The 14786-nt window shown below is 39.0% G+C and overlaps 1 protein-coding gene across 1 annotated transcript in view; it reads right to left on the minus strand.

The window, feature by feature from the left end:
* bmp6 (bone morphogenetic protein 6) overlaps window positions 1-14786 on the minus strand; it is a 54160-nt gene that overhangs the window by 16167 nt on the left and 23207 nt on the right. The window contains exons 2-4 of the mRNA XM_042510300.1: window positions 6695-6887; window positions 1023-1171; window positions 56-253 (exon numbers count right to left, since the gene is read on the minus strand). Of these exons, the coding sequence (XP_042366234.1) occupies window positions 56-253; window positions 1023-1171; window positions 6695-6887 (540 nt within the window). The remainder of the gene's footprint in view (window positions 1-55; window positions 254-1022; window positions 1172-6694; window positions 6888-14786) is intronic.

Genomic DNA, 14786 nt, shown 5'->3' on the forward strand with positions numbered 1-14786 from the left:
TTGATTGATGAGGTCAGTGAAGTTGCAGTGTTTGTGCAGCAGACATCAGACTGACCTGCTGGGCCTAGCCCTCTGGATCCCTCCTGTGGTTGCGTGGATCGGTTGCGGTTCTGCTGGCGACGTTTTCCGCCAGTAGAACGTGCGGTGCGGATATGCACGTCACTTACTTTGAAGAACGCCACCATGAAAGGCTGCTTCTCTAACGCACCGTCACGCCCTACGAGCCCCGCCTCCTTAGAGCTGATGCTCTGCCCTGTTTCAGACGACACAGTGCTTAAAAACTACACAAGGCAAGATTTACCATGATGTTTTTTTTGATTTACACAATTTGCCTAAATTAAATTATGTTGTCAGTTATAGTTATTTTGTGGAACCACAGGAAGTGACATACTGATACTATGAAAAAGTAAAAATTAGGGCTGTCAGCGTTAATGTGTTAATTGCGATGCGATTAAGGTCCGTACATAGTGTTATTTCAAAAAGAAAAAATAATTTAATTGCCAACCAACATTCCAGTCTTTAAGAGGCTGTACCTTCTGAGAAAGGGGCCTAATAATGCTCCAAAAGTAGGCTAAATTTTGGTGATGGAAAAATGCCAAGGGCATTCACAGGGGTCCCTAGGTCTCTGACCTCAAGATATCAGAGTAAAAATTAATTCTGTGGGCACTTATGAATCTCCCCTTTACAGACGTGCCCACTTTATGCTAGTCCCATGAAGCCTTTTGCTGTCATTTGATTGTTAATCATGACAGTCTGGTAATAATTGATTTACCTTGTCAATATGAACAACATATGTTTTGAAATGCAAAATAATTGGAATTGAAAAAAATAGATTTAAAAATGCGATTAATTGCAATTAACTATTGAAATTCTTTGATTAATCGTGATTCCAAAAATTAATCATTTGACAGCCCTATTAAAAATATAAGACAGTCTTCCAGCTATGAATGAATGTTGTGAAGCTATGTGAATAGTGTGCAGTAAAAGTAAAAAGAAACACTTGTATGTGATGTGATCCTTACCACTGCTGGTCTCAACGCTGACCTGCAGACCCAGATTGTGCACTGGGCTCATCACCCACAGGTTGCTGGTGGCAGTGATGTCAAATTCCAGCCAGCCCTCCTCAGCTGCCCACAGCCTGCGAGACTCCAGCAGGAACAAGTCTGCTTCTCTGTGAAAACGTGGGATATGACACAATAGATAATAATAATTTAGATCGCGCATAATAATATAAATTTGTTTTGTGACCTGGCTTTTATTAGGTCAGGCATATTACAAAGTAAGACTGTCATCTAAATGAAAAAGGTGAAAACAAAATATATAAGCCAATGTAAACAAGCCTAACACCTAAGCACTGAACAGAAAAGATTTAGGAAAACCATTTCATTATAAAAGGTATACTATGCAGAACTGTTAGTTGCTGTTTATAAACAATATTGCTAGAAAAAAGTTAAAATAACAGTCAACGCTAGATTTACTCTTATTGCTTTATTTGCATATTTTGGCACTGTGTTCGCGGTTTTCGTAGCTTCCCTTGGATGTTGTTTATGGTCTGGCACCTGGTAGCTACCTTATCATAAAGTCCTAACTTTACCTGTATGCTGTGCAAATGAATGTCCCTCACACAGTAAAATAGGAAGAAAATAAGAAAATACAGGCAGAGTCTCTGCAGGTAATTACACCATCCCACACTTAGTAAGTCATAAGTGACTATTGAGCTTTTTTACTTTTGCATTAGTCTAAACAGGATTTTTTAAGGGTAATTTTGCATACTTACACACTTTTTTTTATAATTCAGTTTCAGGTAAAAATAGTAAAGTTGCAGGCAAATATCAAAGTGAATCATAGTCATAAAAATGACTTGGTTACATTTGATGAAGAATAAAACAAACATCTTAGAATTTAAATTAAATATAGTTAAATATCTGGCAGTGTGGATTGAGCCAACAGTCATGTCAGATTCAGTGTAAACATTTTACGGTAGCTGGTAAGAGTCTATGAAACAAAGTACAAGTACACAACTTAAGCAGAGACAGGGAAAGAGAAGTTTGACATGATAAAACTGGCAAAAAAGGAGAAAAGTGTGCTTGACTATGATAATTATGCTCTGTATAACTGTTTGTACATTGCATTTTATTGTTTCAGTCAGTCAGTCTAAAGCATAAATACAGAGATTTACAGTAGAGTGATGTTATACTGTCGCTCGGGAAACCAAGGAAACGCAGGAATTGTTGGCTTGTATCAGGGTAACAGGATCATAACAAAATGACAGAAAGATGGATAGCTGCACTTAACAGAAAATGCGGGGATACACTGTATTGTGCTCCACTGTGGGTTTGACCATACAATCTACCTCTCTGAGGGACAGGAGCAAAGGAAGATATTAAATCCTCGGTATCAGGCTACAGGTGTGTTTATATCATTGACAATATTTTGTGTCAATGAAATCAGGCTACAAAATGGAACACTGTGTCAAACAGGGTAAAAAAAAAGAACCACATAACACAACTGTGGCCGAATTAATGAAAAGAGAGCACTGGAGTCATAAAGAAAAGACAGAGTGTGAGCGATAAGAGGGCCTGTCCTCCCACTGTCCCATTACAGTAGTAATAACACAGCGCTGGCTCTGTCGGAGCCTCCTCCAAAGCCGACATCAAAGCCTCACAATCATCCAGGTGTTCGGAGAATGCCCCTGCAGTCATGCATCAGCAGCCTCTCTTTATTGGTCATTAATGAGAGTGTTTCTGACAGTTTCCACATAAGTCTCTAGTCCCCTCAGACACACACACACACTCCTCCCCACTGCTAAGTTCACACGTTTGTCACAGCGTGGGCCAGTGTACCAATGTTTCCGCCTCATCGTCACAGCCGCTGTTCGGCTGACAAAGGATGGCAGGGGGTCCATCAGAGAGCCGCCTGCAGGGCCTACAGTAAAACTGCTTATTGACTGACTGCCTAAATGAACTGGAATAATAAGGTCAGGGGTGAAAGTTGTGTTTTTTGACTACTATAAATCTCCTTTATAAGTCTTGTCAGTGAATGTTGTTAAAATGTAATGCAAGGTGGAAGAGTGGAGCTCACAGCTGGCCTGGTTATTTCATGTGCTTTCATCTTTTAAACTGCTGAAAAGGCATATTTGTAAGATTGTAAAAGCAATATGTTAGTCAGACATCTGGATGGAAAGGATGCAGAGATTTTCAGTACAACACGCAGGTTATAACTCTGGATAAACATGCCTGTATACCTAAGAATAAAAGCAGTGGTGTTATGTAACAAAGTAATAATACTTTGTTGCAGTACTTAAGTATTTTTTGGGAGTATTTGTACTTTACTTGGGTTATTATGTCTGTAAATTTTTATTTTTACTCCACGATATTTCCCATATAAATTGTATAATTTTACATACTACATTTCCCCTACGCATTTCAGTTACTTACTAAAAAACAGTAAAGGGAGGCGAGAAGAGAGGAGGGGACAGACTATCAAATAAAGGAATGGGAGAAAAGGAAATCTTAGATTTTGTTCATTAAATCGTTTTAGTTGTAAAAAGGACATTTTTTTGTCAAGTGTAATGTACACTCCATTTTTTAAGGTAGCGTATGTTACAAAGAAAGAAATCTCATAATAGTCAAAACTCTGACTGCTTGCTTTTTATTAACAGCTTTTACTTTCAAAACTTTTACAAACATTATTATGATAAAATTACTTTTGATACTTAAGTACAATAAATAATATAAGGCTTTAATTCAAGTAATATTCTATAAGGTGACCTCTACCAAAGACATTTTCTCTGTACGTCTACTCAAGGATGGCTTTCGGGTGCTTCATCCACCACTGAATGAAGGAAAAGACAATATTACTGTTCACAAGAACTGAAAAACTTTGAAAAGAGGATCTGGTTAGGTGCACTAAAATAACTGGTAAATGCTGCTGCATTGGTTTTGGTTGGTAAAAGCAGACGTTGCAGCAACCTGTGCTTTCTCAGTACAATGTCAGGCTTGCCACATTTCTTGCATTGTAATCTCTCACATTCCTTTCCCGCTGTTAGCGAAACCACCCCAATCAAATGAAAAGTACAAAGGGTGTCAGGCTAATTAAGCGCTCTATCATTACAGCTTAGAGTCAAAACAGGAGTCAGGTTTTTACGGGAAGGAGGGGCACGAGAAAGTTAATAGGCTCCCCGCTGATTGGCTGATTACAAAGGAGCAGTTTTGCAAAAGGTGGAAAATTAGGAAAAACAACAACAAAGACTTAACAGCATATAAACAATCCAACCTCCGATGTTATTTTCAGCACTGAGGAGAATTGAAATAAGAATGAAAACTGAGAGCAGTCACAACTTCAATGTCATATAAACGTGCTGGTTTTGTCAGTGGATGGATGTTGCACCTTTAATTTACTCAGAAAATTTCCTTCACCTGACAGCACACCAACCAAGCTGTAATTTTCTTCAAGGTAAAGAAAACCTGTCCTACAATAATACAGAAATTGGAGATATATGGGACCTTTAATCTCCAAATATCTCCAAAAATAAAAAGGCTTTACCTCCAGGCCTGAGAGCACAAACCACCCATTGTAGGGATAAAGGAATGCAGCAAATAAGTAGCTCTTGATACCTACAGAAACCTTTTGACAGACAGAAAAATATACTTTGCCAAAATCTATAGTGACTTTTTCAATCCACGGCCCTCAGAGTGGATCAGCTTCAGCTCAGTGCTGTAGTCTGAGAACATTTGGTGTTAGTGACCCCACCTTAAGGTGTTTCGTTTCTTGATGATATTCAACACAAAATAATATATTAATCAAGGTAATAGCTACAACTGTAAAGAAGAAAGGTACTTTGATGTATATTTATTGAGAAGCAAAATATACTGGGCGATATAAGATGTTACATATGTATATCAGGAATTCTCTTCATGTTGGAGTTGGTTCTCACTGGGCGGGCTTGATAAAACACAAATATCATTCAGAAATCTTACTGGATGTTTATCTGCCCCTGCAGACGTAATGTAAATGTTTGGTATGTATTAGCAGCGCTCATTTGGGGGACGGGAGGATTTTGAAGCTGTGCTATTTCTGTAAGACGTGGTTTTGCTTGATTTTACAATATAAACATGGCAAGGGCCCAGAGTCTGTGTAACACACAGGACAAGGCAACTTTCTCTTTACAATCATGATCTTTACCTTTTTGTGTACAGAAAAATTCAACTGAGCATGCTTGCTGTTTTCAGTAACACCCTGCTTTGTTGACTTGTTGATTCTCAGTACAACCACAGAGCAAACCCTCTGCAAACCTACCAGACCAAAATGTGGATGGATTATTGCACACGCATGTTGCATGGCCAAGCACTGTTAAAATCCACTGAATGTTATTTAAGATTTCACACAATATGTAAAAGATATGTATGACTATGACACAGAGAACTATGTTGTATATAAGTTAGAAAATTTAAAAAAAACATCTTTATGTGCGCAGTCAGTGCTAAAACTGGATCATCAGTTTGGAAGAAGATGACAAAGAAGAGAACCAAAAACAAAAAAACAAAGAATTCAACAAAGAAGAAGACGAGGGAGAAGACAACAAAGAGAAAGAGGATGAAGAAAACAAAAAGGACACTAAAGAAAACATGAAGATGACACAGAAGATGAAGATGTCATAGAAGACAAGTACGCAACAAAGGAAAAAGACGACAACAACAAAGGAGAACAGGAACAAGAAGATGGAGATGACAAAGAAGACAAAGAGGAAGAAGATGACAAAGGATAAAATGAGGACAACAAAGAAGAATACAAAGGAGAGGACAACAAAAAGACAAGAGAAAGAAGAGGACGAAAAAAGGGAGGACAGCCAAGGAGATGATGATGAAGATGACAAAGACGACAAAAACACAAAGAAGACAAAGAAGATAAAGAGAATGGAGAAGAACATGAACAAGGAGATGGAAACCGCAAAGACAAAGAGGAAGAAGATGTAGATGAAAACAAAGGAGAGAATGAAGACTGAAAAGAAGACAAAGAAGAAGAAGCCAACAAAGAAAAGTAAGAGGATGAAAACAAAGAGGCAAACGACAAAAAAGATGAAGACAACAAAGAAAAAGAAAAATAAGACAATAAAGATGACAAAGATGACAAATAGGAAAATGACAAAGGAGAAGAAGAAGCCAATTTGCCAATACCAATGTGCCATCTCACTGATAAAGAATGTGTGAGTTTATTTTGAAAAAAGCCAGTTATTCCAGAAAGCCTGGGTAATGTGAAAAAAAAGAAATTCATCAGGCTAAACTTCAAGCTTGTAGCAGTTTTAGGTCTTTTTTTCTGCTTTCTCTTTGATGTCAAATTTCTTTACAAAATGCATGATATATTATTTTAAAGTATACAGAGCAACATATGCCATAGTTGATGATTTTGCATGTCTTACTGGGAGACATCTGTTTTGATGTTTGATATAAAACAGCGTCAAATGTCTGACATGACAACGGGGGTCAAAACCGAAAAACTAAATAACTACAACAGATGTAGCATTTTAAAATTTGACATGAGGGTTCAACCAAAGAAAAAAGAAAACTATATTAGGGGGCATCAGGGTCCAGCAGGTCATTAAGGGACCTGAAAGATCCACCGTGCATTTCTTAGTTGCAGGGACTCAAACCAGCTATCTTCTTGTCAAAAGCTTATTACTTAGTGTGTGTGTTACCTGTCAGGGTGCTCCTTGACCACCTGGTAGACTTTGAGTAGGAAGGTGTCATTGCGGAAGGCGCGGCTCACACACTCCTTGTAAAGGCGAAACTCTGCTGCGGTGACAGCCTCGCCCTCTGGGATCTGTGAGAGGTTGAACTTAAACTCCTTGTGGTGACGCCGCTGCGGAGAGAGCTCCCTGTCGTACTCCACTGTGGGATGGAAACACACACACATAGGATTAGGACATTATGCACAAAGATAAAGAGATGGGAAAGATAACACAAAGAGACAAGTGAAAAACTACTCTTTCTGCTTCTTCTTAATGGACTGCATTGCTTTTTTGACCTTTAATGCCTTTTCAGTGGCTTGTAAAGCGTTTATGATGCTTTTCCTACAAATAGGATCAAATTGCATATTTACAAACAGGGTTTCAGTGTAAATATACAGTAGAGAGTGATAAGCGGATATCCTTTTCACAGACACTACGCTGAGGTCGACCATGGAAGCCTTTAAAACGATCACATGTGATTTATCCTTAAGTCTAATAGGTTTGGTGGCTTCCAGTTTCCCTAAATAAACCCCTGTTATCATCAGTCCGAAGCAAAAGCCCATATTTTTTTCGGCGACAGCAAACTTAGAGACATTTTTGCGACCACTTCTGACGGCGTGAAATGACAAAAACCAACAAATGTGCTCCCTCCTATGCTTTTAAGTGCAATATGCACCATAATGATAATGTGCTCTCCGGGGATTCAGTTCCTGTCTCGCTGGAGGTTTTTTCCCCCACAGCAAAGAGCCTGCAGAGTGAGTTCATCGGCGGACACACAGAGTGAGAAAAAGAAAGTGAATAAAGAGGGGTATGTCGAGTGCAATTAGAAGGTCGGGTACAGAAATACTCATGAAGACATGAAAAGTAAATTCTAAGCCTCAAATATGAGCTATATTCTGCAAAACACACAAAAACTAGTAACATCATTGCTCGAGTATTGAAAAGAAACATCAGTTCAATCTTATTATTCAAACTTCATCACACACTGACTAATTTTAATACTACACACACTGCACCATCGTCTCCACTCAATTCAGCAAAGTCCAACAGGCTGCAGCTTCGCCATCACAGACTTGAGTGCAGACTGGATGTACACTACCATCTCAAACATTGATGTCCACTATAATGCATGTTCCACATCTGTCCTACTACTACCTTTACAAGTGCTACATGTGCTACAGCCGGCAGGATTTTCGTTGGAGTAGTTTGACACAAAGGTGTGGACACGAGTCACATGACTAGGACTCGAGTTCACCGTAACATGAACCTTTTGATGTGAAAATACTTGATAATTTCCCCCTAGCCCAAAGATTTTAAGGTATGTTATTTATAATGTGTGCCACAAACCAACAAATTCCCCTTTGTTTCCTGAATCAATGTTAATGCTACGTTCCCAACAAGTCAACATTTAAGTCTCCAGATCCACTTTGTTTGAACCAGTCCGACAGCATCCATCAGGTTGCAGGAGAGAACCATTAAGAAACAACGTTACGTTACTGAGCACCAATTTGAAAAAGTTATATTAAGGATAAATTTGTTTGAGTGAAAAACTACACAGTCATCTGCAAAAAACTAATTACAAAATGTGGTTTGAAAAGTACAGATGGGGACACAACTTCCAACAAACTTTTTTTTTTTTTAAATTAATTTTGAACAGCATTCATGATTTTTGTAAATTTAAAATATTATTACTCAGTTAATAAAATGGCATTACATTTGGTGAGGAGCGCATTATGACTTGTTTAGGAGCCAAAACTGGGACTTATCTACTTGACTCAGGACTTGCTTGTCTTGACTTCAGAGATGACTTGGGACTTGAGTGCCGTCTTTGGGTTAATGTTTTGGGAAATATGCTTATTTGCTTTTTTACAGAGAGTTAAATTAAAAGATGTATACCTCTCTCAAGTCTGTATACTAAATACGAAGCTACAGCCAGCAGCCGGTTAGCTTAGCTTAACATAAAGCTGAAAAAAAGGGACATAGCTAGCCTTGGCGTTTTTAGCTGGTATAAAATCAAGTTGTAACACATAATGGTAGTTACATGACATGTGAACAGAGCCAGATTATGCTAGCAAGTCCAGTTAGTTCAAAAGAAGCAATAATTGGACTTTTCCAAAATGATTACTTTAAAAGTGAGAGCTAATATGAAGATATTTCACGACAAAATAAATAAGAAGAAACACAGAGTCTTCCGACTTCCTACATTAATTCAACACATGGCTTCATAATTAGTGTGTGTCCACCATTCAGACCTACATAAGACAGAACATTGTATGTGAAGTGGTCAATAAAGCAAAGGGTACGTTTATTTTTCACAGATATTACATTTTATTCTGAAGATTCGTTTGGATAGTTTTATAGCGCCAAGCTTTGGTAAGAGGAATTTGGCTTTGATTCTGAGCCAGGCTTGTTAAAAACTTCTGGCAATTTTAAGATGTGGGGACCCACCCAAAATGGACCAATGACACATTTTGTTCCCCAAGTCACAGCTGAAGAGAAAATTGTGTTGATGTGAGAACACTGGAACCAATCAGACTCTCCCAAAAGTGCCAGCCCCACCTTGTACCCACACCCAGGAAGGTCAAGGCTCCCCTCATCCCCAGACATTTCAAAATTACATAAATGCTAAACTTAAGTAAGAAACTGAGCAGAAAGGCAGGCAGGGAAGGTGTGTCTTTCTAGCTTATATTTCTGAGAAAAATCTGTAAAGTCTAATAATCCAATTCTGAAGCATACTGCTGTGACTTGGTCAAAACAAATTGCAATAATTGATGCCTCTCAGATTCCGTCTGAGCCAGTTCTGCCTCTCTGTACTTCAAACACTTTCCACTGAATCAAATGAAACCACCTATAGAGAATGAGATGTTATTCACATCACTGTGACTTCTATCAGATATGACAGTGACCATTTCATCATTGCACTCCACAAGCTGCCCACCCACACACACACACACATTCACACACACACACAGATGTCGCAGTAAGTTTGTGCAATAACAGTTCTGGTCTTGTACTGAAGGTGAATAGATCAGCTAAGTTTGTGTGTCTGTGTGTGGAGGATTTAAGCAGAGGTCATGGTACTCTAAATGACTTTACAACACTCCCTTTAACAGCTCCCTTTAACCAGCAGCTTGAAATTTTATATTCCCTGTTTAAGAATCTACTGACTTTTTGGCACAAAAACTCTTTGATAAACGGACTGTAGGTGGTGAGAAGGTCAGGAGGAGTTTCACAGGTATCAAATTTATATTACATTTGCTGCAATGTGCTGTATGCTAAATATCTTGCACCTGGCTCTATTGCCTAATCAAACAACAGTAAATCTGTATCAGATTTCTTATTGTGTATGTGTTTTTTCCCTGTATTCAGCATTCGAAAAATGTAAGTGGAATGGGATGAACGGGAAAACCACATGTTCTCGCTGATTTTGGGAGTATTCACAAAGTATTCCAAGATGATTACCCTTTGCTAACCCTTAGGCAACACCAGAGAAACAGAAATTCAGCCTAAATTCAGCCTCTATTTTTATAGGGTTTTTTTTTTACCCCCCTAGGTAGCATTACACTCTTCAGACTTCTTTACAGCCATTCTTACACATTATGTAACCAGCACAGGACCAGTTACACACGCACAAACTGGGAGTCATCCAGTATGGCCTCCATCTTCCAGTAAACAGCTTCAGTGATGCAGCAAAGGCATTGACAGTATTCAAATGGTGACATTACTCTACTGTAAATTTCCTGCAAAAATGCTACAAATCTACTACAATCACACAAAAGAAGTGAATGAGCGAGAAGAAAGCTGTTTTCAGTGAGGTGAAGAATGTATCCACTGATTTCTTGAGGCTTTAATGAAATTCACAGGACATATTTCTTTTAATATTTATTCTCCTCACATCCGACCAAAGTCTCTAGGCGCTTCACAACTCACCAGCCTGCTCAAGTTCAAACCAATCTTTTTGGGGTTCTTTTCCCAGAGAGGTGAGCCATTTTGAGTAGCGTGAAGATAAAGACAAACAATTAAAATTATGAAATATGAAGACCCCAGTCTCACATCTCATATTATCGTACACTATATCATCGCAGCCTCTGTGAGGCGGCCTGGGAGCCACGGCGTTAGCGGTTAAGTAGCATTCCAGCTGCCTCTCCACCTTCTCAGCTTGAAATTCGATTGAAATCCACTGAGGTTTTGCATCTAAAATCAAAGGGAAGTCTTCACACGACGCGTACAGGGAGCGTAACCTCTGTGCTAATCTACCATGACGTGAGCTTTGAGACAGGAACACACAGAAGGGAAAAGGGATTTAGATTTGGATGATTCAGAGAGGAGAGTGATTCTAAAGATGGGGAAAGAGTGATTATATTAGTGATTTGGTGCAAACAGTGCTCAATGGAAAGTGCAGTGTTTATGTGTCATGTGTGTGACTACTAATCTGTAGGTGTATTTTATGGCTTTATTTTATTAACACACTCCCATTGTTGGTCACCAGTTCATGAGAAAGTACACACAAAACAGAAAAAAGGTTAGAGTTATTCATTCTCAGTAACCTAAACACGAACAGCGGCAGCCAATGTTAACCAGAAAACACGACAATAGTGGGGATTTCTCTGATGATTCACCTAAACACTATGGGTGATTTAATCTGCTACAAAAAACAGAAACACAAGAGGCAGAAAGAGAAAGAGAAAGAAGAGAGGAGAGGAGAGGAGAGGAGAGGAGAGGAGAGGAGGAGAGGAGAGGAGAGGAGAGGAGAGGGAAATAAGGGATAACTGCTTGAATGGTGATATAGGTAGAGACTCACCACGTGAATTAAAAGAAAGGGAAATGGATTAAGATTTTTTTGGAGGGTGGAGAACATCTTTTGCGAGTGATGTTTAAAGTAGGATAACTCTAATGGAAACAGCAAAAAAAAAAAGAATAATCAGTGTGTCAATAAAGAAGTTTATGTCCATTAAAATAACACAGGAGAAGAAAATGACTGTGCGAGAGGCGGATAAGATGACAAGACCAGACGAATAAAGACGCTAGGGGACAAAAGTGAAGGGAGAGAGCGATGAGAGATGAAGACAGTTAGTGACAGAAAGAGAGTGAGAGGGACGACTTGCAGGTTCACTTGGACACTTTGATTCTCGTTTTCACCTGCGCAACATCTGGCGCTGCCGTCCTTGTCCCACTACCATGGTACCCACATACAGACACACACACACACACACACACACACACACACACACACACACACACACACACACACACACACACACACACACACACTCACACTGACCCTCAGAATCTTTCGGTATCATATGGTCCTTAGATTCACAGCCTGCACATGCTGAGTGGCTATTAGTACATAAACTTGTTTTGTGAATGAGACTTGAAATTCAGCATTCATTATTTCAAAATGTAGAACATGACAAACATGATGGCATTTTGGCAACAGTCTATATAATTGCTGTCACATCAGTAATTATTTTTCTCATATGACAAGAGAAAATCTTAATCTTAAATATTATATATATATATATATATATATACACTTATATATATATATAAAAACTCAAATCAACAGATTATTTATTGGCATTATTCAAAAAGGTAAATAAGAAAATATCAATCCTATATAAACCAGCTTTGGAGGAAGCGAAATCACAGACTCTTCAATGAGACTGTTTTTATAAACTGAAGTCCATGTATGTCCCTTTAAAAAGCAAAGGAGGGAAAAAGGTGCTGAAAGAAAGACAAGTGAGTGAACCTCTGAGCCAGAGGGCTGTCTGTGCACGGAGAGGCGGGCCACTCTGAGGACAAATACAAGAGATGAAAATGACTCCGACAGTGACTGAGAACCTTTGGAGTAAAAATAAAAACCCAGTCGCCAGAAGAAAATGTTGAAATTGTATGTTTCTGCAAACCGCCAATACGTTACATTTGTAGTCTCGCACAAATCGATGTTTCTGAAGTGACATAGCACTGACTACATGAATATGAGCTGACTTTGTTATCAGGAGCTGGAGGGGATGGTGGATGGCATGACATTTAGGCGAGACGGCTGCAAAGCAGCAGAACACTTTGCGACCAACAAACAACAAAACTGGTTGCTTTTTAGTGAGACATCACAGCATTTCTAGTGGCGACTGTGCCACCAAAAAAGGGTTTCTTGACCTATAATTAACCAAGTGGTTTTTGTGCTTAAACATGGCCACATATTTATTACAGCATTGCAGAAACTGGAAGAAACGTAAAGTTTCAACATATCCACTACATAATAGTGTACAAGTGTTACACGTGTGTGGTTTGCAGAAACACACGCAGACATTTATTCTGGCAATTGACCTAAAAAAAAAAAAAGGGAGACAAGCAACTGTCGGAGATATGTTAAAAAACACAAAGTTTGCAAGAATAGAATCACCAATTTGGAAGGTAAAATGTAAAAATAGCTTGAAAAAAGAGAACAGAGAGCGTGATGGAATTTGTAAGCCAAAGAAGGAAGTAAGAAAGGAAAGAAAACAGACAAGATAAACAGGATATAAACTAGTAGTAGTTTAGAAGAGGAGAAGAGCAGTGTTCTTCAGTGTGAAGCAGAAAAAGCGAGAGGCCCTGGGGTGGTTGACAGGCTGACTTGTCTGTGGTCAGTGGTCAGCGAGTTTGCTCACACTCCTAATGCTGCCCAGCCAATCCCTTGGAGGGACAGCTGGCGAACAGCCGCCTGCATCAAATCTCTCTTGCTTTCTCTCACACGTCCCACAACCACAGAGCAAAACAACCAACAACCACCTTCTCACACCAAAATACATTTCCCCCGTCATCAGTAAAATTAGCTAAAGGGACAGTTATGTATGGGTTCCTCAGAGGTAATTATGTTGTCAGATATTTATCCATTTTGACGAGGGGATTACTGAAAGCTTTTAGCCTCAAAGATAGATGAGTAATTAGGTTTTCATTGTCGCACTTAGGCTTGTGCAAGGAACCACCAGAGCAGGCATATGACACAGTTTGGTCCATAATCTTAACGAAAAGGTGCATCTTCTGAAGCTATCTAACTGCTAAAATACTTTTCCAGTGTTATCGTTGTAGACTTTCCTGTAGTATCCAGTGCTGCAATGTAGATTACGGAGAAATGAGCACCTGTGACCCAGATAATAGAGTCTTAAGGGAGCTCTTATTAGATCTGTCAGTACAATTTTACTAGGTACCAGTTTGATGACAGACAGAGAGATTTAGTTCATACAGCCAATTTAAGCCACGTTTTTTTCATCGTCCTACAGTTGCAGACATGCAAAACACATGCATATCCCTCCACCTCAGACAGTAGCAGGCTGAATCTGTTCTATATTGTTTCATGTCAAAACATTCAAGCAAGAGTATAAAACTTTTGCTGAAGAGCTGTTACTTTAAAGACACCATCAGGCGCTAACCAAACTGTGAGCGAGTGGAACAAATATACCAGGTGATACAACAGGCTAATGGATTGGCAGGGAAGATTTTGCAAGCACACAAGTCCTCCAACCCAGCCCATACAACCACGGTGCCATACCTAAATGACAGAATAGATTGTCAATTTTTAACATTGGGTAAATGCTGTCAAACTGTCCCATTTGCACCAAAATTTCATCATCAAGTCCTATGTTTTTTTGATCCAACCAACACCCCAACCACCTCTGTATACAGAGTTTGTCACTCTAATCCTGTAATCCTCCTCTGCTCTCATAATAACTACTACAGTACTAACTACTAACACTCATGACGCTGCCTAACAATAACTGGAAATACCAGTCACAATAATTTGCTCCTACAAAAGACCTATGTGGTCCTATTTTGGAGGACAGTTGCCAAACACATGGCATCTTAATTTGCAGGTTGCAAATTATAAAGTAATTGCTAAGTATGCATTTACTGTAACTCTGTTTCAGATGTGAAGTACTCCTGCAACAGAGTTAAATGCCTTGCATACAGACAAGTGAGAGGTAATTCTTGAAGGAGCTGTCTTGCACAGCTCCTTTTTTAAAACTAAAATTATAGTAACACTGTACTTAAACTCAGGGGAAGATTGTGGTTATGCATA

The sequence above is a fragment of the Plectropomus leopardus genome, chromosome 21 (genome assembly GCF_008729295.1).
Source record: "Plectropomus leopardus isolate mb chromosome 21, YSFRI_Pleo_2.0, whole genome shotgun sequence".
Classification (NCBI taxonomy): Eukaryota; Metazoa; Chordata; class Actinopteri; order Perciformes; family Serranidae; genus Plectropomus; species Plectropomus leopardus.